Below are 26,079 nucleotides of genomic sequence, written 5' to 3' on the forward strand. Positions count from 1 at the left end.
TTAGTCCACTTTTGTTTTTTTCTACCTTTTATGTGGTACTCCTGTTTACAACCAGAATTGATTCTTTTTTTCTATGCAACAGTCTCGAATTCCCAGTAATGCGTACAAAATGCAGCGAAAAATGAGAAATATACTGGCATGGATGAGATACTTTATTGATCTCGGTGCAGCAGTTGTAATCACGTACAGAAATCAAAATAAGTGATGACTCACTCAAGGCTGAACTGCATTAACTCAATAGAGCATTTCTTAATACCTTTTTAATTACAAGTAGACATAAGATCCCTAAAATCATAAATAGAGTCAACTAATTGCAATTTTAGGGAGAGGAACTGGGACAGCATCTGTATTTATCCCACTACGAGTGTGTTGTCATCAAGGAACTCGTAGTAGGGAACCTCCAGATTAAGAGGAGCAGGTCCCCTTCTTATTCTTCCTGAAGCATCATAGTGAGAGCCGTGGCACGGACAGTAGTAACCCCCAAAGTCTCCAGCATTAGCGATAGGCACACAGCCCAGATGGGTGCACACTCCAATAACAACGACCCACTTGGGGTTGATCACTCTTTCTTTGTCATGCTGGGGATCACGCAGCTCTCCGATGTTCACAGCTTCCTCTGTGGAAATTTCCTTTTCTGTACGATGACGGACAAATAAGGGCTTTCCTCTCCACTTGAAGGTCATGTTTTTGCCTTCTGGGATGTCACTCAGCTTGATCTCAATTTTGGATAAGGCCAGAACATCAGCTGATGCACTCATGGAGGTGACAAACTGGGTGACGACCGTTTTGGCTGCATAGACACCAACCACAGCGGTAGCGCCTGTTAACATGTAGGAGAATGCCTTTCTTGTGTCACTGCTGTCTTGGGAAGACTTTCTGGGATCCAAAACCTCTGGGCGACGGTAGTCTGAGAAGTCAGGAATCTTGATGTCTGTGTGGGCCAGACGGGTTCCTGCAGGGGCTGGAAAGAGAAATGACAGACAACATTGGTAAATGAGCTTTACAACACCTTATTAAGCTGTATTTACAATATTCTTTCAAATGTTTACATATTTAAACGTTTAATCCTTAACGATATAATTAGGATAGGTGTTAAATGTAACCTTACAAAGTAGAAGCCGACAAGCAGTTAACGGTTCTGTATTACTTTTTATTCAAAAGTACTTTAGAGTAGTAGCATAATAAAATAGTTATGGAACTTTGGTTTAAATATATTAATTACACTCAACTAAATACTTTAGGTAATGTTAAAATTCTAGTTATGAGCTACTACAAGCTAGGTTTTGTAGTAACGTCACCTAGCTAGCTAACTCGGCCTTACCAGCAACGGTAAACAGCTCCATAGCTCCCGGGAACACCAGGCTTTTAAAGGTGTTTCTTGTTGCTCGATAATAGGGTAAAATAACCCCGGGGCGAGTGACTGTGGACATCATTTTGCCCCAAAAAGAGTCTCTTCAACCCGGTAGCTTGGGACACGACCTTGCGCTAAAGTAGCTTGCGCGCGCCACTCTTTTCTGCCTTCCCAGAAATGGTCTAACCTTTAACCGTCCCTGTTACGTGTGTATGTTTTTTTTATTTAAAATAATCTAGAATGTCCCTTATCCTCTTTAAAAAATATTCTGATCATTTTTTTCGTGTAATTATGCAACATAATTATTAAAAAATAAAATCTTAAATAAAAAAATGCCAAAGGTCTGATCAAGGCAGGCACATTTTAAGACACCTCCAACGCGGGGTCCTTATGATGTAAACAAGTGTCGTCGCACGAAATGTACGGAAACGCGCTACACAATGGTAACCTGAGATAAGCGAAGAAAAATGAAAATACCGAAAAGAAAGCTGTTTCTTTTTATTATTTTTGCATACGTGGCGTTTTCACTTTATGCCGCATATAATGTTTTCTTCAGCAACAAAGTAATCTCCCGCGTTCACAGAGTGGTGAAGAAGGAGACGGGAGCGCCGTCGGGTGATTTCACTTTAACATTTAATCTCGTTGAAAAGAATTCCTTCAAAGATATTCAACTATTGTGATTTTTTTTTGTTTAGTCATTGTGTTTTTTAATAAATAAAATGCACACAAAGGAGCTAAGTAGGGCCCGTGATGTGTTTGCAGGCGGTGTCAGAGATGGCGGTGCTCCATTTGTTGCTGATGAGTGGAATCCGTGGGAGGATGAGGAGGTGGAGTACAACTCTGCTCTGAACAAAAAGAGACAAGCCTTTAAAGAGTATATGGCTAAACTTGACAGAAACAAACCCAAAAGATACAAGGTCCAAATCTGGGGGAAAGCTGCTATAGGTATGGCATGGATCCAGTCTTATTAGACTGTCATAACCTGGGGCTTTTTAATTTATTTATTTACAGTGCATCTTTAACATCTTCAAGTTTTTTTTTTCATCTTTTAAAAATATAATTACTTTTTATAAGATCCAAAAGATGATCAGAACCTGGTTTTACATAACTACAGACAAATTTTGGGGGTTTAAAAATGTTAAATGCCTCTTAGCTTCTTTGTACACGTTTCACAAATAGATGACTAATCTGAACACTGTGAGCACATTTGATGTATTTGTGCCCCTTGTTAGAATATTGGTGAAACTTATACTGTGCATTAGCATTAAATATGTAACTTTGATTGCAAATGTCATTAATTATCTTCTCTTCTCAGGGCTTTACCTTTGGGAACATATTTTAGGAGGACCTCTTAACCCAACAGACAAGGTAGCACAGTGGCGAGAGGGGGAGCTACAGTCAGGAAAAATCGATTTCAGGTAAAACACCACAGTTATGTTTAGTTTTTCATCAAACTTTTTGTGTTAGACATACTTCATACTGTTACCATTAAGGGGGGACTTAGACAGACTTGGATTAATTCTTCTTCCAACTACTTTCAGCTTCTACACAGGTCCAGCTGTGGTCCAGGGCCATGTTCCTCTGGAAATGAACAGCCTGGTTGTTGTTCTCAATGGCCGTGAGCCGCAGAAGGTCTCTTACTCCACAAGATGGCTGGAGCACGTCCAAGCTCTGGTTCACTCCAACACAGTAGCTCACGTTGCTGTGGTCTTGCTGGGCAACGAGCGATGCAACAACGACTGGATCGCCCCACATTTAAAGAGAAACGGTGGCTTTGTGGATCTGCTGTTTCTTGTGTACGACAGCCCGTGGGTCAATGATAAGGATGTTTTCCAGTGGCCCCTTGGTGTTGCCACGTATGTCTGCGTTCATGCTTGGTTGGATTTTATGATGAACTGAAACACGTCTATCATAAATACTGTTTCATTTTTTCCCTTTGTAGATACAGAGAGTTTCCTTTAATCAGGCCAAGTGCTCAGTTAATAACTTCCAACCGGCTATACCTCTGCAACTTCTTCGGGACTGTTTACAAAAATTCCACCAGGGAAACACTAATGCAGGTGATGAAACAGTCTGGTTTAGATAAGGAATGCCTCACCGCTGCCAGGGAAAAGTAAGTCTTTATTCCACAACTTGTTGCATTTATTTCCTGTTTTGACAAGGACCATCTACTGGATCAGTGTAGATTTTCATGTTATGTCTTAACTTGTGTACATTAACTGTTAGTTTTTCAAGAGAATGCATCCAAAAATGTTTATTTTGATGCCTAAGTGTCTGATTAGACTTTGGTTTGGCTTTAGGTGGCTTCCCCAGGAAACATCAGACAGTCTAAAGAGCTACCAAACCGCTCTGGCCCAAAGCGAGCTCACTCTCTGTCCAGTAGGGATCAACACAGAGTGCTACCGCATCTACGAGGCATGCTCCTACGGCTCGGTGCCTGTGGTGGAAGATGTGCTCACACCCGGGAGCTGTGCAGCTGGGCCCAGCTCTCCGCTTCGTCTTCTAAAAGCTGCTGGGGCACCCTTCATCTTCGTCAGTGACTGGAAGGAACTGCCGGCCATCTTGGAGAGGGAGAGGGGAATGAGTCAGGAGCAGAGGGTGGACAGAAGGAGGAGGCTGCTGGAGTGGTACGCCAGCTTCCGTCAACAGATGAAAGAGAGGTTCACTGAGGTCATCGAAGAGAATTTTTTCAAAACTGGCTGACAGGGTTAACATTAATGTTACTTGTTTTGTGGTTTGTGGGGAAAAAATAAGTACTACAGATATTGTGAACCTGGTGATGTTGAGTGATGTCCTATCTGAGAAAGGTTATTATGAAACCTCTTACGTTGTAGTGAAGTGGTGAAGTTGCCATTGTTTGTAAATTATTATTATTATTTTATTTATTTAATTGAAATGTTTACAGCTGTGGAATGTGCAGGCATTTAGAGATTATACATTTTAAACTGCCTTTACATTTTTAGCCCATTTACTTAAAGTATGGTTTGTATCTTTGTTTGTATGCAGTTAAAATGAACACTTGGAAAACACTAAAAACAAATATTGAAACTGTGCTTCTGTTTTTTTAACCAGTTAATCCTTTTTGTATTAACATCTTGAGAATCAGTGTGCTTGGTGTGACTTGTATTGATTTTTCACCCAAAACCGATTAAAACACTTTAGTTGTATTCATTTCAGTGACGTCGTCCTGCATGGATTTTTCTAAACCGTGTCCTGAAATAAAAAGTTTAACTAATGTGTGCTTCTTTGTTTTGTCTGCAGATGGCGCTCTTGAATATTTAAACTACGTAAGTTGATGTGGCTCAGTAAAGTCGTTTTCTCAAGACTGCAGTTTCTTTTGGAAATTATCAGTTTTATTTAGGCTATATTAGCCTTTATTAGTTAACTGTCCAGGATAATGAGTCAAATAATTACATTAAATGCTACTTTTTTTAACCCAAGGTTCAAATTTCTGTGTTTTTATTCATCCAGGCGTAAGAAGTTATGTTACACGACCTTGTAAATAATTAACTTTTTATTCAAACTTACCCAATTTTAAAAAAGTATCAATTCAGTCAGTTTTTTTTTTCAGTTTATGCTCAGAAGGGTTTGTATAAAAATGATGAACGGTTACCCAAAACCTCAAAGGCAATCTGAAGAGTTTTCAAGGGGAGGGCACCAATAATCGTGGGGCAGCAGATCAAAACCAAACGCAGAAACTTAATTTTAGGAGTTTTTATCATTTTATTGTAGACTAGTTGGTAAATATTACAACGTAGAGAAATCTTATTCTCATTACTTTCCTACTTGGTTTGCGAATATTTTGTTGCACCCTGGATGCCAAAAATATGTGCACAACAAAATAAATAATAAAATAATTGTTGCCTGATCACCTCTTTAAAAAAATGAATAAAAAAAGGCATGTAGGACTTTCTAGCCAGGGGTGGGCAGTGGGGTGGCCATTGCCCCCCAGATCCGTCTTTCTTGGTGGCACCACTGCTCCAATGGTTAATAAAATCATAACACTGAACTCAGTGTTTTATGCAGCAGCAAAACTATCTGAAACATTTCCGATTCTGTGTCAGTCTACTGGTATCCACTGGGCTGTGGGCAGATCCCACCCTCCTTCCTTCCTTTCCTGGTCCTTCCTCCAGCTGCTGCGTGCTGCGCAGGGTGCTGCAGTCGGCCTGCCCTGTCTGCGTCGGAGCGTGCGGGGAGTTGGAAAAGGGAGAGAGAGAGAGAAAGAGCGGGAGGGAGGGGTGAGATAAACCATCGTGGGGAAAGCGAGCGGGTGGGGGTAGTCAGTGTGTCCCAAACTGGAAATCACTTCCAGAAAGCACGCACACACTCTAGGACTGAAGTTAGTCTCGGAAGCCGATTGTTGCTTTTGAAACCCTCTCTGAAACTTGCGCGACTATTTTCTCCGTCTTTTTTCTGCTGCTGTGCTGTTGCGCCGTTTCCACTCCACATAGTTCGGAGATTCGCTGGGAGCTGGATTTGCGCATCGGCCCTGGCTCTGTGCTCATCTCGCTTCCACAGGGAACAATGAAGTAGTAAAACTCGCATCTCGTTGCACAGTTAAATTAATTTGTATTGTCGTTTTATTTCTCCGCTCGTTAAGATGCGTCGGCTGCGTTAGGATCCCCCGCTTGTTGACAAACAATTTTGCAAGAAGTTTACAAAGAGCTCCAGGCACAGGAAGACAGAAAATGTCCACACCGAGGTTCAAAAAGGACAAGGAAATCATTGCTGAGTATGAGAGCCAAGTCAAAGGTAAGGAAGTGGGAAGTGGGCTTGGAAATGGAAATGGATTTCGGGGACCTGGCTGGTTCGTCACTACCTGCATGAGTCATATCCAGTCATGGCGGTTTGGGGCACAAGGGATAACACACTGTCAAAAAGTCTAAAGTTGTTTGTAATTGAAGATTTTTAAATTTTTTATAGTACAATTTACACAATTTATCAATTTATTTAAAAGGTTATTGAGTTTGCCTCATAAATGCTGCTTGAGATGGCAAAAAGTGCTACCAGTTATCAAAGATACAGGGAAATAACATTAATAGATCCTATGAAGTCTTTACCATTATCATGCATGGCATGTTTCCTGATTTGTGCATTTTGATTAGAGATGCACTTATAACCAACTGGTGATCAAAGTGACTCAGCATGACCGGTCAGTCTGAATCTCAAAGATCAGATTGATGTGTGTCTGTAAATGCATCGTTGCAGCTATAAGTCTAACATTTTTCCTTCTTCATACAGTTATTTTTGTTATGGGCAAATCGTGCTAGTTTTAAAGTGACAGTGTGTATTTCCCTGGTGATAGGCAGCAGTGGATAAGCATTTTTTTTTGTGTTCAAGACCTTACCAACAGATGGCCATTAGGGTCAAAACTCCTTGGGAGTGCAACCTCCAGCAAAGTAGCAAGAACATCAGATTCCCCTTCATCAGTGGCATAGAGTGAATATGTAAATGTGTAAAACAACAACATTTATTAATGCTGAAAGTTTTGTAACTGTTTGTTACAAATCAGTAAATACAGTCTGTCCTCAAGGGCTTCTGTAGAAAGAAACATGGCATCCAATATGGCGACCCGGTTTTATGGTTATATGTTATGAAACTGCCAATATTTTTCAACAATTGGGTATCTTTTAATTCATTTACAACAACATTTCAATAGATATTTCCAGAGATTAATGGCACAAACTACACATTGTCACTTTAACTCCTCTCTCATAGGTCAGAGCTGTACAAAAATCGGAAACCGTTATTGGCCCTTACAGCCAGAATTGGTGCATCTCTGATCATTATGGTTTGCTGTTGGTGTTATCACACTGTCACATGGACTAGCTCAGTGGTCCACCCTGGGACTGGCAGATTAGAAACCAAAATCTAGGTCGGGTAACACCAAAGACTTTATAAAAATGGGACCCAATGCCTCCCTGCTTGACACTCAGCTTTAAGGGGTTGTATCGGGGGCTTAAACCACCAAATGGTTCCTGAGTGCAGCCGTGCCTGCAGCTCACCACACCCCACGGGGATGGGTCAAATGCAGACAATTTTCACCTCACCACACCAGTGTGTGACTTAAATCTTAATCTTTAAAAGGTCTGCAATAAAAAAAGGAAAGGAGTTGCTCCAGGGCACTCCAGAAGACCTGTTGGTGTGTGTTTAGACCTTTTCTTGTTTTCCAGACTCTTTCTGTTTCCCGTTTAACCCCGCAAGTCTGTCACTTTTAGGCGTAACGCTGCTGTTTGCTCTGATTTATGGAGGTGAATTACAGGTGTGCAAGACTCTCTAATGATGCCACCGTAACTTATCTTGTCACTTTCAAGACCCCTATGCATGCAGAGGTGGTTTACACACACACACACACACACACACACACACACACACACACACACACACACACACACACACACACACACACACACACACACACACACACACACACACACACACACACACACACACACACACACACACACAGGGAAAGAGGCACTTGCTGCTCCAGGGTAACCATGGGGATTTGGCTCCCAGCCAACCAGCTCTGCTCTTCAGTGCCCCTAGATGGCTGAAATACCACCCATTCATGCCCGTGTATCCACCCTTAAAGCCTGTTAAAGAGGAGAGGTTAGCAGAGGTCTCCTGGGTTTAAAACAAGGGTAGAGAGAAGGATCCAGTGCTTTATGAGGAATTACAAAATTACACGTGGCAGAGCTCGAGTTCTCATTTACAAGGAGCACTCGGGACCCTTTTTTTTCCCTGTGAGCATGACTAAGGGCTTAAAACCCATAATAGAGGATGATGCATCATGAGGGATGCTGAGCAAGATGTAAAGCAGGCTCCAATTTGTCATCCAAACGCCAAAGGGATGACGAAAACAACCTGCTGTTGACATTTGCTGTTGCTTGATAGGACCGAATAGTAGTGAAGCGGTTTTCAATTCCGATTTCAACTTCAAATGTTAAGTGAGGAAATTAATAAAGCCTGTATCTCACAGGGCTGTGACTTTAAGGCTGCTTGGATACAAAATTAACGGAACATTTTGCACATTTTAGGTTGGAATAAAACAGATTTAGTCGTGGGAAACTAATGATGTAAATGCAAAATGATTCGAAACAGGTTCCAGTGAGTATTCTGCAGCCACTTTGAAAGGAATTGTTTTGCATAATCAAACAAAAAGTTCAAAATTCCACTTGCACGACAGCAAGGCCCTTGTGCCATCCACCGTTCCTGCTAAGGAGATAACGTTTTGTACATCTTCAATTTAAAAAAAGCAGTCATTGAATTATATAATGAAACGTTTCATGCACTCACACAATAAGATATCTGTTCAGCTCCCGATTTTGCAGCTGTGAAGTTTTTTACGAGTGAATTTGGGGTGATAATGAGAGCCTAAGCAGAAACCATGTGACAGCCAGAGGCAGGAGTCTGGTGAACAGACACCGATTACTCCAAAAAACTCAACAACAAGCAGCCCGAGAGAAACAAGAAAAACAGCCAAAGCTGGTGTTTGATCTTGTGCCTCACATTCTTTTTGTCTCAAAACCCAAAAAACTGCCTAATTTACACAAGACTCTGACTGTCATCCAGTGGCTAAAAACCCACGCTCATCTATTAAAACCTGTGATTTGATTGGGAAAAACCTTTCCACCAATCTTGCATCACTTCGTTTGAAACATCCGTTGTTTTTTAAATGCCAGCAGCCGTGCACTGAGTGATTGCTGTTCAGTCAGAAGATGGAAGGTATTTATTGCAGTCTTCCACGGTGACTGACTGTCTGAAAGCTCTTGTAATGACTGACACAACTGTTTTCCGGCTAAGGTTGTCATTCAGCTGACATTCACTTCCTAAATATGTTCCAACAGCCCTTTTCTACATCCTAAAGCAAAATAAAAAAATTCAAGTGCAAGTCACCCCCTACCAGTGTATAACTCCACTCCCACATCCTGTTTGAAAAATGCAACAAATGCTGTTGCCTAGCAGACCGAGAGGGCGGAGCCGCTAACAAAGGCCGTGTTCGAGATGAGCTGCGCCTCGCCTGGAAAACAGACGAGAGCAGACGGAAGCAGCAGGGAGAGTGGCTGAAAGCCGGCATTTAAGTCGGACAGATTTCCCTACATGTGTAGATCGGGGGTGACGATGGCTGAAGATATCGCGTTAGAGTTCATACTCGTTTAATTATTTATTTTAATTCTGGTGCCTGTTAGCAGCTGAAACACATCCTCACGTGCTTGTGGATATCATATATTGTATATGGAGACCTGACTGTAATAATGAGTAAAGGTTATCAGCTGTAGGTTTAGTGTGCTCATAGGAAACGTGACAAAAGAACACAAAACACATTTCTCTTTGTGGCCTATATAGTTGTCATCATCAACATAACATGATTTACAGATGTGACCAACTAACATTTCATGTTCTACCACCGGATGTTTGGATCAAAATATGAACCAATCAGATCTTAGATCAGGTGAGAGCCAGGCGTTTCCCGTCATCCTCTAGGTTTTGCAGCCGGTGGAGAGCAACTGCAGCGCCTTGCTCCAAAATCTGCAGCCGCCTTGATCTCACGAGGTTATCGTTGCCTACGTATGCATGACGTCAGAGCAAGTCGGCGTCAAGTCGGTCACAAATCTAACCGGCATGCACTGCTCGCCGATCACCGGTGATCTAATCTGCGCAGAACTGGCTCATCTCGAACACAGCCATTTACAGGCACACACGGGCTCACAACGACATTGTGACATCATATGGTACCAGCGAACATTCTAGGGTAACTCTTAGCCAATATCGATGGCAGATTTTAATTCAAATGCAGTGCAGATTTTTTTTTTTACTGACGATGGCACAACACTGGCAGTTTTATGCAGAAATTTTTAATTTGAACTAAAATGCACTAAAGTGTAAAACTACTGACTACACGTGTCTGCAGCGCAATAGGACACGCATTTATATAGTTAATCAGAAAAAAAAAAGTTGATTTGGGGGTGACTTGCTCATTAAGCTCTGAAGGAAGTTGTTCATTTACCAAAAACACTTTGATACAAATGCAATTTAGTTAAGCTAATTGCTAAGAATTAGCATCTCTTACTCATGGATAATGTAATTTGTTTATGCTTAATTGTGGACATCAGTTGATGATTAAAGGTATTTAATAAGCTAAAGGAAGGTTGTGATTGTTTTGTTAATCTTCGGATCGTTGGAGTAAAGCATCACAACACTGCTGTTTTCCTGTGGTCATAGATTGGTTTCATGTCCAGCTGTGGCTCGCTGTTTGTGGGTTGGGAGTCGTGACTCAGATGACAGAATCCCTCTCTGACAGGCGTCCTCTCCTCGATCATTATAGAGGGCTGCCCCTTGACCCGTCTCTCATTGCTGTTTGAAATCAGACGCCCAAAGTGACGAGATTCAAATTCAAACAAAAACATTAAAAATAATAACAAATACCTATTTCTAACCCCCAAATTCCACTACCTCCGCTCCGCTCCGACATGAACGCCGGAGCAAAATCGGTCCCGTTGTAGTCAATCAGAGCAATTCCACTACTGCTGCCGTGCTCCGGCAGTGCGGCGCCTTGCGCCGCCCTCTGTTCCGGTGTCTGGCAAAAATAGAATCGATCCTATTTTCGCCGGACGCCGGAGCACCTCTGCAGTAAATGGACAGAAATCACAACCGTCCAACAGGTAAAGGAGCAAGCACAACTTCCGTTTTTCACAATAAATCGATAAACAAAAGGCGTTTTTTGTTTCATATGCACAGGTTTAACAACTTTTAACAACTATCAGTGGCGGCTGAAGTTTAAATGCACAAAAGTAAGTCATAAATACAGTTTCTACTATCAAAGTAGTCACACTTTGTTGATGCAAACACTGCTGATCTGTCAACACAAATGATGGGCAGATTAAACAGTTCATGCCGATGCTTCTCCCACACAACGGGTGTTTGGATCTAACTTCCGCGTTTATTGCTCTGACTGTATCGCAAGGTCTCGAAAATCCCGCGCATGCTTATTTGCCCACCTCAGGTCTCCGCACCGGAGCGGAGCCGTTGTAGAGCGGGTAGCAGTAAAAGTTGAGTTCGGAAGCGAGCGGCTGCGGAGGGCGGGGGCGGAGCGGAGCGGAGGTAGTGGAATTTGGGGGTAAGATATCTCTAACTCGGTTTCTTTAACAGATTCTAAGCTAAATATTTGATGTATCCATGTTTTAGTCATTCCCAACACACACGTCTTGCATTATTGTGTTGGATCACACATAGTGCTATTTGCAAGATGGCTGTCCATTTCAAACTCCATATTTGGTCCAGCTGAGAGTTGAAAATGTCATTTTGCTTGAAAATGGTTCCTCAGACAAATGCATCATGTCACCAGACTTCAGTATAAACTAAAGGGGGGTGCATGTACATTGTAAAACACTAATGCTGTGGGGCACTTCAGTAAGTGGTCTATTCAGAAACACAAATACAAACATCCACCTTGTTTCTCAGAAGCTTGAGTGCTCTCTGAGAATCTTGTTTTTTTATGGCTTTTGTTTGCTTCAAGAGCAAAAACTAAAACAAGATTTGTGATCAATTTTGTTTCACAAATGTGTGCTAAAGATTTTCTGCATCCCATAGCCCTGTGATAGACCGTTGGGGCCGGAATGTACATTCTTTCTAACGACGCGTACACATATATAAAATGGCTGCCTCTCGTAACTTGCGTTCATTTGAAGCGTTGTTTGTGTGCATCCCCCGAAAGTAACCTGGCGTGATCGAACGGTGCAATATACTAGTAGGCAGAGTTGACAGAACGAGCAAGACACTCTCACCATGGTCACTCCTTCTCTGGTTGAGGTCTTTCATACTATCTACTAAACTTCAGCTGTCCTTATTTTCTGCTGTGATCTCAAAATGAACCATTAACTGATCTTTTCTATGGATGCCATGTTTGTTTTGGTTGTACCCCACAAACCCGGCTCTTTATCCGGTCTGAGTACTCTGCTGTTCCTAGTGGAATCCTCCAGTACTACATGCAGCAGCAATATGTGAACAAAGACGAAGCCTGTTCCCTGCGCCAACGTGAGGTTAAAAAGCAAGTATATTCCAGCCCTTAGAAGTTTATTCTACATTTAGCTTTACGACTGCAAGGATGCACTCCAAAATGGTCCCAGAACCCAGTTTTTGTCCACTCCAGACTGCAACCAGCCAGAGTTTTTTGACCTTACAAACTTTCAAACTCTTTTGACTAGATAGTTGGCAAATCTGTCTTCCTGCCACCCGTAGGATCAGAGTGTGAGACCGAATGTTTGCATGCAGCTCAACCCAAAATAGTATTTTTTGAACGTGACCGCTGAACATTATAGTTTAAAAGACTAATGGAATTTTGACACCTCTTGGAGCACATCTCTCCATTCACACACTTACCGTCTGTTTTTACTAGCCACTTCTTTTACAACTGTTTGTGTGTCTGCAGAGGGCTTCCATGTGGTACATTGGCACTGGGCGTGGTGTTTGTCCAAGAGTGTGCGTTTGCATGGTTGGGTGAATTGTTATTGACAGCGCCATCTGTGCCCACTCACCCTTTTTGCAGTTTTAATAAACTCTGCTGAGTGCAAGCATAGATTCCCTGTTGAGCTTTTCTTTGTCCTCACAAAGGACGCTACTGCAAAAAACACATCGGCTCTCTCTCCTTAAATCAAACAAGGGGCCAGGTGTGTCATTCCGAGTTGTACTCCACTCTGTTTTTTTTTTCATTTTCTTTCCCAAAAGGATTAACTACAACTCGCAGAAGTGTGATCCAAACTCAGGAGACTGTGAATAAATTATGCATTTGCTAAAAAGCAAAGTTTTCAGCAGAATTTTTAAGTTCTGCAAAGTTCTGCAGCTCATTGATGATGTTGGGCCAAAGAGAAGAGTCCCCGTTGAGTGCATGGTAATGAGCTGAATGGAATTCACCGTGTGGTTGCACGTGCTAACAGGAAGCGTGGGGTGTACATGGAGTTAAACCATGTTCAGGGAAAATAAAACAGGGAATTAACATTTATATCTAAAAGTAAAATGATGGAAGGCTTTGGGAGATTTGGGAGTTTTTATAGAAAGCATCACGTCCTTTGATCCACTGTACTGGAACACAGCACAGGGAAGAACAGGAAGGTGGACAGACACAATTTAAACGTCCTGCTGCCTTCCTTCCAGTAGGTCTGGATTAGGAGGAAAGGGATGTCGGGAGGGGACAGGATGGCAGGTCAGTCCCAAGAACAGATTTATACTTTGACTTTTTCATTCGCAGTTGTTTCGACGGTTAGATTTAAGTAATTTTTAGAGATAAAATACGTTTAAAATCTCTCACACAGGACTTTCAAGCCAGACCCAAGACCCCTTCTTGCCAAGTCGGTATAGTCTGAAACGCGTGAGGCATAATAAGAATTAAATCAAATCAAATCAACTTTATTTATAAAGCGCTTTCACACGGCCAAAATGGACAAACAAAGCGCTGTACACCAATAAAAAGAACCACAATAGGACAGACATGTAACCATTTAAAATACAATGAGCAATCCATTAGAAATACAATAAGAAATCCATTTAAAATACAATACTCAGTGGTGTACTCAATTGCAAGGGGCTCACTGACATTTAAAATAGAGTCCACTGTCTTAAAAAGTATCCCAGCATTCTGAGAGTTTAAGGAGATTATGTTGGCAAAATACTTTCTCCTTGCATCTTTCACAGCCTTCTGATAGCCAATCCAATGTCCTCTTATTAGGTCAAGCGAGCTCTGGATTAATGTTGATCTACTGCAAACTTCTTTAACAAAATAACAGTGGCTGCAAGGTTGACCCCTAGTTAAGCTGCTAATCATCCATCGGCCTGGCCTCATCTCATTTTTGTCATTAAAGCAATTATTGCACCACCAAAAGAGATGTAAAGTATAGCTGAACAACAGTGACACTGCAGAATATCAAGTCATCCTTTATGTTTAAGTACATAGTCTGGCCACTACTCACTGAAACAACCCAGTCCTGGGGCAGAATCCACGGTTGTCTTCCAAGCTGTCTCTGCATGCGATTGGATAGCGCCAGGACCAATTAGAGCAACAAAAAATGTGATGTAATCATTACTACAAAAACCAATCAATGGGTTAGTCTGTCATACACCATCAAAGAAGAAGAAGAAGCGAACATCCTTTTTTGTAATAAATGACTTTAGTAAATGGTAAAAATGGCCTGTATTTGATATAGCGTTGTGGTTCTGGATGCTGGGCTGATAAACAACTTGTCAAAATGCACGTACACAGAACACTGCTTTCTGGCTCCTACAGCGTCTTCTAGAGTCCTGGAACCCCCCAAGGCGCTTTACAACACAATCAGTCATTCACCCATTCACACACATTCACACCCTGGTGATGATGAGCTACATTGCCCTGAGGCACACTGACAGAGGTGAGTCTGCCGTACATGGCGTCACCAGTCCCTCCGACCACCACCAGCAGGTATGGTGGGTTAAGTGTCTTGCCCAAGGACACAACGGCAGTGAGAGCTTGAGCGGGGCTCAAACCTGCAACCTTCTGATCATGCATCGGGCCCTTAACTCCTGTGCCACCATCGCCATAGTGCCTCTATTGGCTCATGTCTCAAAGGAAAGCCCAAGTGCAAAGTTGATGCCAAAGCTGTTCCAAATGAGCACTGTTACTGAGCCAAATCCATCTTTATAGTTTTTATTTGCCACTGCTCTGGTTCTAGGTCCGCCCATTAAAGGTACCGCTGTGACTGGCAAGACACAAAGCTGTAAAGGGCCGATGGGAGACATGCTGAGGGCACAATGGAGGGTGGCTAGACAGATCTGCGGAGCAAAATCTTTATGCTTCTGCTACGTTGGTCTCGATTTTCTAGGCTATTGACGTGCAGCTCTACACATAAAATGTGTGGCTAACATCTTCCATTCTAAATTTCGCTGCTGGCCTGTTGCAGAAGCCATCTGTCACACCACTCGAGATACACGATCCTTTTTTATGTTGACTGTTAGTGCACTGTCACTTTCTTTACCTAGCAGATCAGGGGCGTGACTTCGGCTCCCTATTCTGTCTTGGTCCATATGGCCAGAAGGCATTTCAGGCTTGGCCTGTTGTGTTTTATGGAAGAAGCGCTTGATACACCTCTGAGCCAGTAAGCGAGGTAGTCATAGAGTTGAGTTGGCATGTGTATGTGTGTGTGTGTGTGTGAAGTATGGGGAGACCCATGCAAGTCTCCACAGTGATCCGTCTTCTGGTTCCACAAATCCAGCCTCTTGTATGTAAGGTCATTATGCCGCATATTCAGGTCAGTTGTTTTATGTCTGAACGGCTAAAGTTTGTGTAAAGCAGAGGGGTACATTTTTGTGGCCATTTTATTGAAATATAGTTTAGAGCCTTGGCCAAAAGGTTTTTAGTTTGTGTGTGGAAAAAGTGGGCGAGCCGCAGTGAAAATCAAATAAAAATTGGGGCTCTTTTGATTCCCATGGAGTTTTAAGGAACTGAAGAGAAGCTCTGTTGGGTTCTCCTCACTCTTACTGGTCAAAACCTCGCTCTAATGTAGGACATGGCTCAAAATGACCAGAAAAATACTCAGTACTGCAGTACTGATCAGAGCTTTCTATAGAGAAAAGTACTAGGCCACTATTTCCTGCCTACATAAAGTCATCTAGAAAGCATTGTCACAAGTTTTATAAATGAGTTTAAAAAGTACCCCCTCTCCTCCCAGAGTGTCAATTGCCCCCCCCCCACCCCCCCTTCCCAAACCAATTATTTCCCCTCACTGTCTGTCATAAATGACCTTCTCCTTCACCCTTAACTCTGGTGAACAGATGTAAAATTTACTTATCTCATAGCTTCTTCCAGTCCCTTCCCCCCAGTTTTTTTCCTTTGTTTGGCCTTAAACTCATGACCCGAGGAAGCCATTGTGCCTGCTGCTCCAATCAATAACCAAAGACCACCCCTGGAGGCATAACTGCTCTGAGAAGGCGCTTAGGCGCGCAGTGGATGGTTTTGTTTCAGAGGATTGGTGAATATAATATCATATAGAAGCTTAAACTACTTTGCATCTGGAAGTCTGATGGATTATAGCGTTGAGTAGAGAAGTGGCCCCACTTGTGATTGAGTCTTGCTGTCCTGGATACGTTTGATGTGGACTCCACTCCTTCCACATTTCCTTTAGCGGTCCAAGTCCGGTTTTGGTGAAGTAGAGAGCTAGGGCGTTTCCCATGGTCCCAGCTCGCAACTTATCAGACACACAGTAAAGGTGTGCTGTGGTTTTTGCAGGAGGAGGTCTGAGTGAGCAGCAACCATGGCGGGTGTAGCAGTCTGGCAGGTCTTACAACCTTCGGTCTGAAGTCCTCCACCATCTGTGTTGAGATGGAAACTGAAGCCACAGCTGTGGTTCGAGCCGCAGATCCGTGGAGTGCATGACGTTAAAAAACAGAAGAACATTTACATAAACGATCAAACAGCCACGGTTTCCTCAGGTCATTGAGATGACTGTCGCAAATGAAGAAAGTCCAAGGCAGTTCCTCGTTTTTCCCCACGTAACTCTTTACGAACTCCAAAGACGCTCCGCAGATAACGTCTAATGTTAGAGGAAATAAACTCAAGGTGATGAAAGACGAATGAAAATTCTTCTTCTTCTTCTGTAACTTTTTTAGGCAGCTCACTGAAGCTGTTACTGTCTGCAAAAACCTTTCAACATTCTTTGCAATTGTGCTCGGCTGTTTCCATAAATACCACTGTTCTTTTCTGTTGTTAAGAAGCCACACATCATGTGGTCATTGTGCAATAAATGAAACGGATATTTGTTTGTAACTTCATCTGGCCTTGTGGTTCACTGTCAAAGGAAAAAAAATCATCTGAGTCATTGACTATTTTGTAACTAAACAGTAGATCAGATCTGAACTACTAGAAACTTAAAACAACCACGGACATTGGGATTTTTAAAATGAACTTTTTACGTGGAACAAATTGTTGATGTTCTTTTTGTTGAAAAGTTTCAATAAATTAAAGAAAGTTGCTAGAGGCACATTAATATATACCAATTAATAATTTGACATGTCACTCTCATGTATACTAGGTATTTGTTTGAATAAAACACTGGACTGGCATCCATTTTCATGGTCTAAATATGATTTAGTTCAACAGATTGTGGGTTAAATGGTTGGATTATAGCAACATTTCCTACAAATAAAAAAATCCATCCTTTTCTGTTCAAATCACATCAAAAAGTACCCACAGTGCTTTCAAACGTGCAGTTTATCTGATGCTAAGAAAGATTTGCATAAGTATGTATACTTTTGCAGCTTGCACGAGTAAACCTCAAATTGGGCATATTATGTAAATAAGTTTGAAATAAAAAAATGTTAGTTTCAACCTTTTTTTTCATATTTAATAAAGAGTTTTGTGATAGCTTGAATGGTTTGTTTGTAACCATTTCAAATATTCAGGATGCAAAGACTATTTTCACTACTGAGCAGCTCTTTCTCGTCTCTCAGACCTTCAACTGGCAGCTTTCTGTGCAGCACAATTTGGTCTCTTGATGAACAGACCACTGACCTGCTCGTTGACCTGAATTCTCTGATCTCAGCTCTGCTGACTGTCAGTTGGACCTGATGTGTCAATAGCTGAGCTAGAATAGATGGTACACAACCCAATAAATATTACTGTTTGAAACCAATACATGGAACAGATAATCACAGAACAGAGCCGTGTCCAGGACTTTTAAAATGGGGTGGCCCATGTGGGGCACTTGTTTATTCATGGGTGGCACCAATGGTTATGCTTATTTATTTATTTACTTTCTAGTGAATTTTTGAGTTTCACATTGCACAATCACCATTTTTTCTCCTCTTCATCTTCTACTTTTGTGGTGGTTAGCAAGTCACTTCTGGTTGCATTACTGCCACCAACTGGAGTTGAGTGGGACTCTAAATACTATGTATGTGAATATGAAAACATATTAAATAATATTAATACTACATGCCTGGGCTAGTAAACAAGGTGAAAGGTGTATGCAACCACACACTATTTTGGAGTTTACAACCCAAGCCTTTTGTCGACAGTGCAAAGTCAATTTAAACTGGAACTTAGTGGGGTGGCACCTGGGGTGGCCAATTAGATTCTAAGGGTGGCATGTGCTACCTCAGGCCACTCCCTGGACACGCCCCTGTCATAGAAACTTTCTTGATGATTGCCTTCAGAAAGCAGCATAGAATGCTTTTTTTTATTTATTTTTTAATAGAAGTATGGAACACTGAAAACCATTTTTAAAACCTTATTCTGATTATAATTGGTGACTGAGTTTTTCATACAGGCGGAACATGAAATGGTCTCCTACATCTCTTGCATCTTCTAATACAAAATAGACGGTGAAACTCTAGGATTTGAAAAGCCCGACAGAGCTACGTCATTCAAGGACTCACCCATCTTGACTCACTACAAGACAAAGGCTGTTGTTGGTTTAGTGTCCAGGAAACTGCAGAGAACACCTCGGCTAGTAGAAGCTAACGATTAGCATTAGCAACTCCACCACATGGCAGAACTCCTCCAACCTTAAGTTGTTTGTGGAGATAAAACATCAACGTTGCAAGGCGGGATGTCCAACTATCAGGAAATAAGACTAAATCATGTCATCTGAAGCTCAGCTTTTACGTGGGTTCCTGAAAATGCTTTGTTACCCCTGAGTACAACTTACAAGGCATTCATTCCTACTAGAGATAACTGCAAATTTATTGATTAAATGAGTGTTCCACCAACACATTCTCACTCCCAAAGCATCGAAAACCGATGATGGGTGACCAAGCGTTTGTTTCCGATGTGTTTGGAGTCGCAAGAGGATAAAGGTCAGAATTCGGTGAAATTAGTCTTTGACCGCCAGCGTGGGTTCCCGACATTGTTGGAGTCCAAACTAATGGTCCAAACGCGTCCGAAACAAACTGTTGGTCACCTAGCGTCAGTTTTCGATGCTTTGGGAGTCAGAATGTGTTGTCCACACCTTTAAGGATTTCTTTTAGAATTGTTGCCCTTCTTTTTGTGTTTAAGAAAAAAAACTCACATATTTTGACAGTTGTTGTAGTCACTATGCAGGTTAAAAGAAAGCAAAGTAGTAGATAATTTTCTTCAATATTGATTATTTATTCATAGTTAAACTGAAACGTAAGCTTTTCCATTTATTTGAACACTGGTTATATGAGACAGTTGTATAACGGCAATAGCTGGGTAAATCCCAGTTGTTATAAGTAGCTACTTTTTTCTCCTTGTTGGCCATGCCATTTCTTTTCTGGTGATTTTTTTTTTTTTTAGGATGAAATGAAGTAGAGCACATTGCACTCTGCAAGACCTCTTCCCAGATTCCTGACAGCTCTTCTTTTCATAATTTCGCAGAAGTGGGAAAAACTGCAAAGCAAAGTTCTTTTTGAAAGTTTATTTTTCTTTTAATATCAGGCCTGGAAAAGGAACTAACCGGACCTGCCCCATATTTGAGAAACTTAAAGTGGAGCACAGCTTAACTGATATAACTGGCCAAAGAGAGAAGAAAAAAAGTCACAGGAAACTATAGATAGATCAACCCACTGAGCAAGGTGACAAGAAACCCAGAAGAAATCAGTATTCCTGAATATTAAAGGTGCATTATGTAGAAATGAAGTAAAAATGACATACACAGGAGTCACGGCAACCCCACACTCACTGATGGTAAACAGCAGTTACGTCCATCATTTTTTTGTTTTGAAAGGAAACAAACTGACAATCCCTGCAGCCAGCTGGATATGAAATAGGTTTCAGCGTAACCTTTCTTCCAAATGACTGAAACATTACTATTTTGGGAGTTTCTCACTGTAAAATTCTCACCGGATCAGAAATGCCGCCTGGTCCACCAGGAGAGGATGTGCGGCTTTTAAAAATACCAGCTTGACTAGCTCACTGGTGTCTGGGTCGGATCCAGCTCACAGAAGCCTGTATGAGCTCCAGAACCGGATGCCAGGCGTCTCTCTCCCTCTCTCTAAGTGCTAAGCTACGTTACGTGAACGGATTCAATTCAATTCAATTCAATTTTATTTATATAGCGCCAAACCACGACAAGAGTCATCTCAAGGCACTTCACATAATAAACATTCCAATCCAGGTCAGTTCATTAAGCCAAACAGAAAAAAATGTTTCCTATATAAGGAACCCAGCAAATTGCATCCTGACTGGTGTCAGTGACTTTACAGCAATCCTCATACTAAGCAAGCACATAGCGACAGTGGAGAGGAAAACTCCCTTTTAACAGGAAGAAACCTCCAGAGAATCCTGGCTCAGTATAAGCAGCCATCCTCCACGACTCACTGGGGATGGAGAAGACACACACACACACACACACACACACACACACACACACACACACACACACACACACACACACACACACACACACACACACACACACACACCAAGCAATGTGTCTATGGTTACATTGGGATATTAACGAGTATGAGACAGCTGACAGATGCTCATTAGTATTATTATTATATTAACTGTCCAATACTATTTTAATTGTCTGGTAGATGATAGTAATCCATACAATACTGTGATGTTAGCACTCGAGTTTAAGCTAACATCGTTAACTCACAAGCTGCCCCCCGCTGCTTCTCCTCACATCGCAGCACAATCTCTGCTTTGGCCGATCGTTTCTCCCTCTAGTTTGTCTCTGCTCTCAGGGGGCGAGCAGCAAACTCATAACTTTATGGTTTTGGTCCATCATAAGTATAATTATGAACACTTAAAGTTTCCTCTGTGTCAGAGCCAGCATTAGAATCCATATTTTTCTCTGGATTAAGCTAACAGGACTCCCTAAGCTGATGTCATTCGGTTTGGCAAAAAATAAAAAATAAATAACTTTCTCACAAAAATGACTAAAAGCCTAAATAATTTATGTATGTGTAAAAAATGTTTAAAACAAGTTTCTATTATGTTTCTCTAAACATTGGTTCATGGGAGTCTCTCACCTGCAATTTGCCCTTTAAACAATTTTAAAGCAACAGTGGACTTTGTGTGTGTGTGTGTGTGTGTGTGTGTGTGTTTAATCTTGCTTATTCAGAAAAAAATTGACATGTTGGACAAACCTTATATATATCTTCTTTTTGGGGCCTGCTGAGTTGTCCTGGTTAATAGTATGTCCAAAGGATGTGATGCATAGTAACCTGACTGGTTGTCTAGCACATGCATCCCTGACCTGTCATCTCTCACATTCACAGAATGGTTGGCCTCCATCTCCCAGCGGCACTGTGGGGGACTGAATAGAGAAAGTCCCAGCCTTGCTTGTTATGGTGCAGAACAAAAAACAGCAGTGAAAGCTGATCTGTCTCTTCTTTTGTTTCCCCCCTCTTTGTTCCTGGCTTTGGTTCTCTGAGCAGCTGGCCTAAGGTCGATCACATTCTCTCCTCCTTTTCAGATCAGGGTTCGCGTGTTAAGCCAAAAGCATTGGGCGGGGCCTGTATAAATGGCCCCTGCAGGCAAAACAGGCATTCTGTTTTACCTGTAGATAAATGACAGGTGTTACCTGTAGATAAATGACAGGTGTGTGTTTATAGAAGCCAATAGAACACAAAAGCTTTAATCGAATGTTTTATATCTATCTATCTATCTATCTATCTATCTATCTATCTATCTATCTATCTATCTATCTATCTATATATATATATATATATATATATATATATATATATATATATATAACTTCCATAATAAATAAATCACATAATTAGGTCTTGTCATTTGTTCTATTTCTCCCTTTGCCTATCTGCATGACTTAGATGATCACCTGTCCTGGCCTTCAGTGTCCTGTGGGGTGGGTTAGTTATCAAGGACTTCCTCATTCTTTATAGCTTGGTTTTCACTGCCGGATGCCTTGTAAGCAATCAGTCCCTGTGGGCTGCGGTGAGTATGGCGACAAGGTTACTGATTGGCCCTCAGGCAGCAGATTTGACTCTGTGAGGAAGTTCTGTCTGAAACCCGAGAGAGGAGAATGACTGGGATGTGGGTTGACAAATGTAAAGGAAGAATTTGAAGTTTGTCATGTTTTTTTGTAACAAAATAGCTAAGATTAAGAAAATAAAACAGCTTTTCCATTAGCTCTGCAAAGATTAAAAAAAATAAACTATATATATGCATATATATATATATAGTGTTGATTTCACTAACATCCAGATCATACAACAATGTGTGTGTGTGTGTGTGTGTGTGTGTGTGTGTGTGTGTGTGTGTGTGTGCGTGTATGTATGTATATATATTATTGTTCCATTTTAGCATTGAGTTAAATAACCAGATCAAAAGCTGTTTAATATTTCAAAAAATGAATATACCCTAACCCATCTGAACATCAGAAATATGTCAACAAATAAGAGTCAACTCATGGAGCACTTAAAGGAGCAACATTTTCGAATTTTACAATAAAATTATCACAAAAAGTTCTAATTTGCTCGGTCATATTGGAAGGAAGCGTAATGAAACCTATTTTTACAGGAAGCAACTGAAACAGAGTTCCTTCTCCACTAGCTGGTTGTCAACAACATAATTACAAAATAACACATTTTTGGTAAAATTTAGACACAAACTGAGGACAATATTTCCTGACATACAGGGTTTATTTAATTGTGTGAAAATGTAGCACGTTTAAAAAAAATACCGAGGTTAAATTTTCACACCGTGACAAACCTATCTGATACCCACCGCAAAACGCCTGAGTGCTAACACCCGATATGACAACGTATTTATCTACTTACTGTGCATGTCTCGTCTACACTTGTCATCTAGAGTCATTTGGCGCTGATGCGTAACTGGCAACAGCCATGAGACTCACGGGACAGCAGTAAGAAAATTACTATTTGTTTAGAAACATGGACTGCAGTACCCAAGTTCGACCACAGGATGTCACTCTTACATCATTGTTACTTATTACACCTTTTTATCTGAGCTCGTCAGGAAAATATCCTATTTGTTCACATAAAAGAGCCAGGAATCCACTAGGGGGTGTTTTTATATTTTTTTAAGTTTCAGCTTTTGTGTGACATCTTATAACAGATGTTAGTGATTTTTACCTGTTTTATGAGCACACACATGTATTAACACTTCTCATGCCTACATATGTTTTAATATAAAAACAAATAATTTATTCTGGACTAAGTTCAGGGATGATTCTGATAGCTTTATGAGAAGTGGAACAAGTCCTGCATCACACAGAGTTAGGTAGCTGCTTATTGCTGATTTATGTAACTACCCATATCAGCACATAGGAATCAAGTTTAGTAGGTGGTGTGTTTCATGCTAGTTCAGTGGCCAATCATAAAAGCAGAGCTCATGGTTTGGTGATGCATTTAGATGTCCAGATATGTGGCATACGTTTGAATGGGATTCTTGGGGAAGAATGTCACTAGAATCTCCACTTATGTTCCAGTGTCAATGTTTCTTCCTGTGGTAAATATATTAAAAGTGTTTTTCCTGTTTGTTTAGAGGAACATGAAGATTAATCCTAGCCCAACTTTGAACATCCATATTCAGCTTCACCACAGCGATCTGCTAGACAGCTGCATCACCATGCCCTCGCAGTGCCATTTTTGCCCCAACTGATTTTGTTGCATCAAGCTGAGAGCAAAGAATTCACAACCTCTAGTATAACATTAAAAAGCTCCCTGCTTTAATGTTTGCTTTGAGTTGTCAGTTTGGTTTGGTACAGCTAAAGAAACACAGACCGCTACAGAATGTTTAGCTCAGTTCTGGAAATGTTTGTTACTCGCATAATATTAAGATGGTAATGACTGCACTTTAAGGGTTCTGTTGATTCATTCTCGGGTTATTTATGACCATTAAAAATATGTGTGTGCATGCGTGCGCACGCGTGTGTGTGTGTGCTTTTTGGGCAAAAACAACTACAGAATAAAAACACCAGCATAATTATATCTCTTTGATTTCTGGGTCATGCTTCCACTTTGAAGTTTGGCTCTTGGCAGAATTCCTGTGGCAGTTTAAATGTTTGCAGGAAAAAACCCTACAAAAGCCTGTGCTAGTTGGAACAGACTCAGTTTATAATATATATATATATATGTATATATATATATATATATATATATATATATATATATATATATATATATATAATCTATTGGTAATTCAGATCATTTGATTTCACTAACATCCAGATCAGCTGGATCCTTTGACTTCGTCAACATGAGGATCCTCTGAACGAACACATTTCTTCTGAGCTTAAAGCCTAGCTCTAGGGCAAAGATATATCCCATCCTCCACCTGCCCTCAATTCTCTACCCTCAATCTTCTATCACAGTTTTAAACCATCCATCCAAGACCATAACCCCCCCCCCCCCCCCCCCCAGATTGACCTTTTTAGCCCCTAACCTGGTGCCCTCAATCCTTAGCCTAAGACAAGCCAAGCTAAGGCCACTGATGCTCCCGATGTTGACATCCAGACTGAGTTGTGGTTGCATCCAAACATGCTGGCTGGAAAGGTCAGAGAACCTGGTAGGGTATGGGTTAAATGAGTTATGCATCTGGTGCTTGTTTTACCCCAAATTTACTTCCTGTGAATTCTGGTCATCACTGTAAACAAAGAGGACTGTAAGAACAAAACAAAAAGAGTCATTTTTTTTTCCAAAACAACTTTTTAAACATCTTTGGGTGTTTTGGTTTGACATTGCAGCAGTCTGCTTCATCATAATCTCTTAATAACTAAACCACTTGGCACTAAAACATCTGAAACACACTTGAGTGTCTGAAAGACAACTCTTAAATCGCTCTACCCTTCATGCCAGAGTGCATTTAAATTAGCCTGAAGACATCTCTGAGGGGATTATTTCCAGCTGTCACAAGTCTTAGCATTAAGAGGGAAACATTTTCTTTTAACTTTGAGAAGTTGCTTAAAGTTATGATTATTCTACTACATTTACCTTTCAATACAAGACTGTTTCAAAAAAGAAATTGTCTTTTGTTTGTTCCTCATAAGATCTTTTCATGAAAGGGCAGGAAATGAATCACTGCTTGGATTTATGGCCATGTCTAACAACTGCTTGGTGTAGCGATGGAGGAAGATGGTTTGACTAGTGGTGGTTTTAGTTTGCATACTGCCAGAAAATTGAAGTACCACTGGGTCTGACTTTTAAAGGAGGATATACTACTTCAGACAGAAAAAAATAATACATACTCATGGTAAGTAGGACATTGTTGGATAAACATTTGCACTTCAACATTCACAAAGCTGGCATTCGTTGCTGATTAGAGTTTAATATAAGGGCATTATGGTGGTAATCAAGATATTTTTAAATTCCGTTTTAGAGGAGCTTGAAAGAATGTGTCGAATCTGTGTTGAAGGAGGAACATTGTTGTGTTTGGACTCAGCCATCTGCTTTTTAGAAGATAAGGTTAATCTTTTCATTTAAAAAAAAGATTTTCTTCATAAGAAACTGGAGCGGATTGGAAAGTCTCTCTCTTGAAGCCGGGTGTACACTACGACTTTTTCACTTTTTTGAGCCGATTTTCCCCTCGTGCAAGAATCTACAATATCGGGGTGAGTTTTGCGCTGAGCGTCGTGTAGTATACAAGGGGTTACGAGAGGTGATTAACACCACGTGACCAGCAACCCATCAGCAATCGTAAGCTTGCACGAATTTCTGGCATGTTTGATACTTTTCTCCTTCCTTGTGAGGATATTGCACTGTTGAAGCGGCGCTGCAAGCAGCTGCAACCCAAAAAGCACCAGAACTGC

The 26,079-nt window shown here is 41.1% G+C and overlaps 3 protein-coding genes across 6 annotated transcripts in view; 2 read left to right on the forward strand and 1 right to left on the reverse strand.

Annotated features, from left to right (window-relative positions):
- Positions 1 to 134: 134 nt before the first annotated feature.
- LOC107389074 (cytochrome b-c1 complex subunit Rieske, mitochondrial) lies at positions 135 to 1,603 on the reverse strand. The gene is made up of 2 exons (XM_015964958.3): positions 1,322 to 1,603; positions 135 to 961 (listed from the first exon to the last, which is right to left on the reverse strand). The coding sequence occupies exons 1-2, from the start codon at positions 1,431 to 1,433 to the stop codon at positions 351 to 353; spliced, it is 723 nt and encodes a 240-aa protein (XP_015820444.1). The 5' UTR covers positions 1,434 to 1,603; the 3' UTR covers positions 135 to 350.
- Positions 1,604 to 1,732: 129 nt separating this feature from the next.
- Positions 1,733 to 4,586, forward strand: rxylt1 (ribitol xylosyltransferase 1). The gene is made up of 6 exons (XM_015964961.3): positions 1,733 to 1,966; positions 2,114 to 2,296; positions 2,667 to 2,769; positions 2,893 to 3,207; positions 3,294 to 3,464; positions 3,652 to 4,586. The coding sequence occupies exons 1-6, from the start codon at positions 1,819 to 1,821 to the stop codon at positions 4,052 to 4,054; spliced, it is 1,323 nt and encodes a 440-aa protein (XP_015820447.3). The 5' UTR covers positions 1,733 to 1,818; the 3' UTR covers positions 4,055 to 4,586.
- A 1,217-nt stretch (positions 4,587 to 5,803) lies between these two features.
- Positions 5,804 to 26,079, forward strand: part of srgap1a (SLIT-ROBO Rho GTPase activating protein 1a) — a 109,902-nt gene continuing 89,626 nt past the window's right edge. For 3 of the 4 annotated variants that reach the window (XM_015964963.3, XM_054733290.2, XM_015964964.3), the window contains exon 1: positions 5,819 to 6,103. In XM_015964963.3, the coding sequence (XP_015820449.3) occupies positions 6,040 to 6,103 (64 nt within the window). In that variant the 5' untranslated portion in view covers positions 5,819 to 6,039. Of the gene's footprint in view, positions 6,104 to 26,079 lie in introns of all 4 variants that reach the window. The other variant, XM_015964962.3, reaches the window with a different exon arrangement.

The sequence above is a fragment of the Nothobranchius furzeri genome, chromosome 4, assembly GCF_043380555.1.
Source record: "Nothobranchius furzeri strain GRZ-AD chromosome 4, NfurGRZ-RIMD1, whole genome shotgun sequence".
NCBI lineage: Eukaryota > Metazoa > Chordata > Actinopteri > Cyprinodontiformes > Nothobranchiidae > Nothobranchius > Nothobranchius furzeri.

Bases quoted from the DNA above. Each gene is read 5' to 3' on its own strand.
- LOC107389074 (XM_015964958.3), bottom strand. From the start codon at position 1,433: ATGATGTCCACAGTCACTCGCCCCGGGGTTATTTTACCCTATTATCGA. The intron at 962-1,321 runs GTAAGGCCGAGT...TTCTCTTTCCAG, and splicing joins GGAGCTGTTTACCGTTGCTG to CCCCTGCAGGAACCCGTCTG.
- rxylt1 (XM_015964961.3), top strand. From the start codon at position 1,819: ATGAAAATACCGAAAAGAAAGCTGTTTCTTTTTATTATTTTTGCATAC. The intron at 2,770-2,892 runs GTAAAACACCAC...AACTACTTTCAG, and splicing joins TCAGGAAAAATCGATTTCAG to CTTCTACACAGGTCCAGCTG. The intron at 3,208-3,293 runs GTATGTCTGCGT...TTCCCTTTGTAG, and splicing joins TGGCCCCTTGGTGTTGCCAC to ATACAGAGAGTTTCCTTTAA.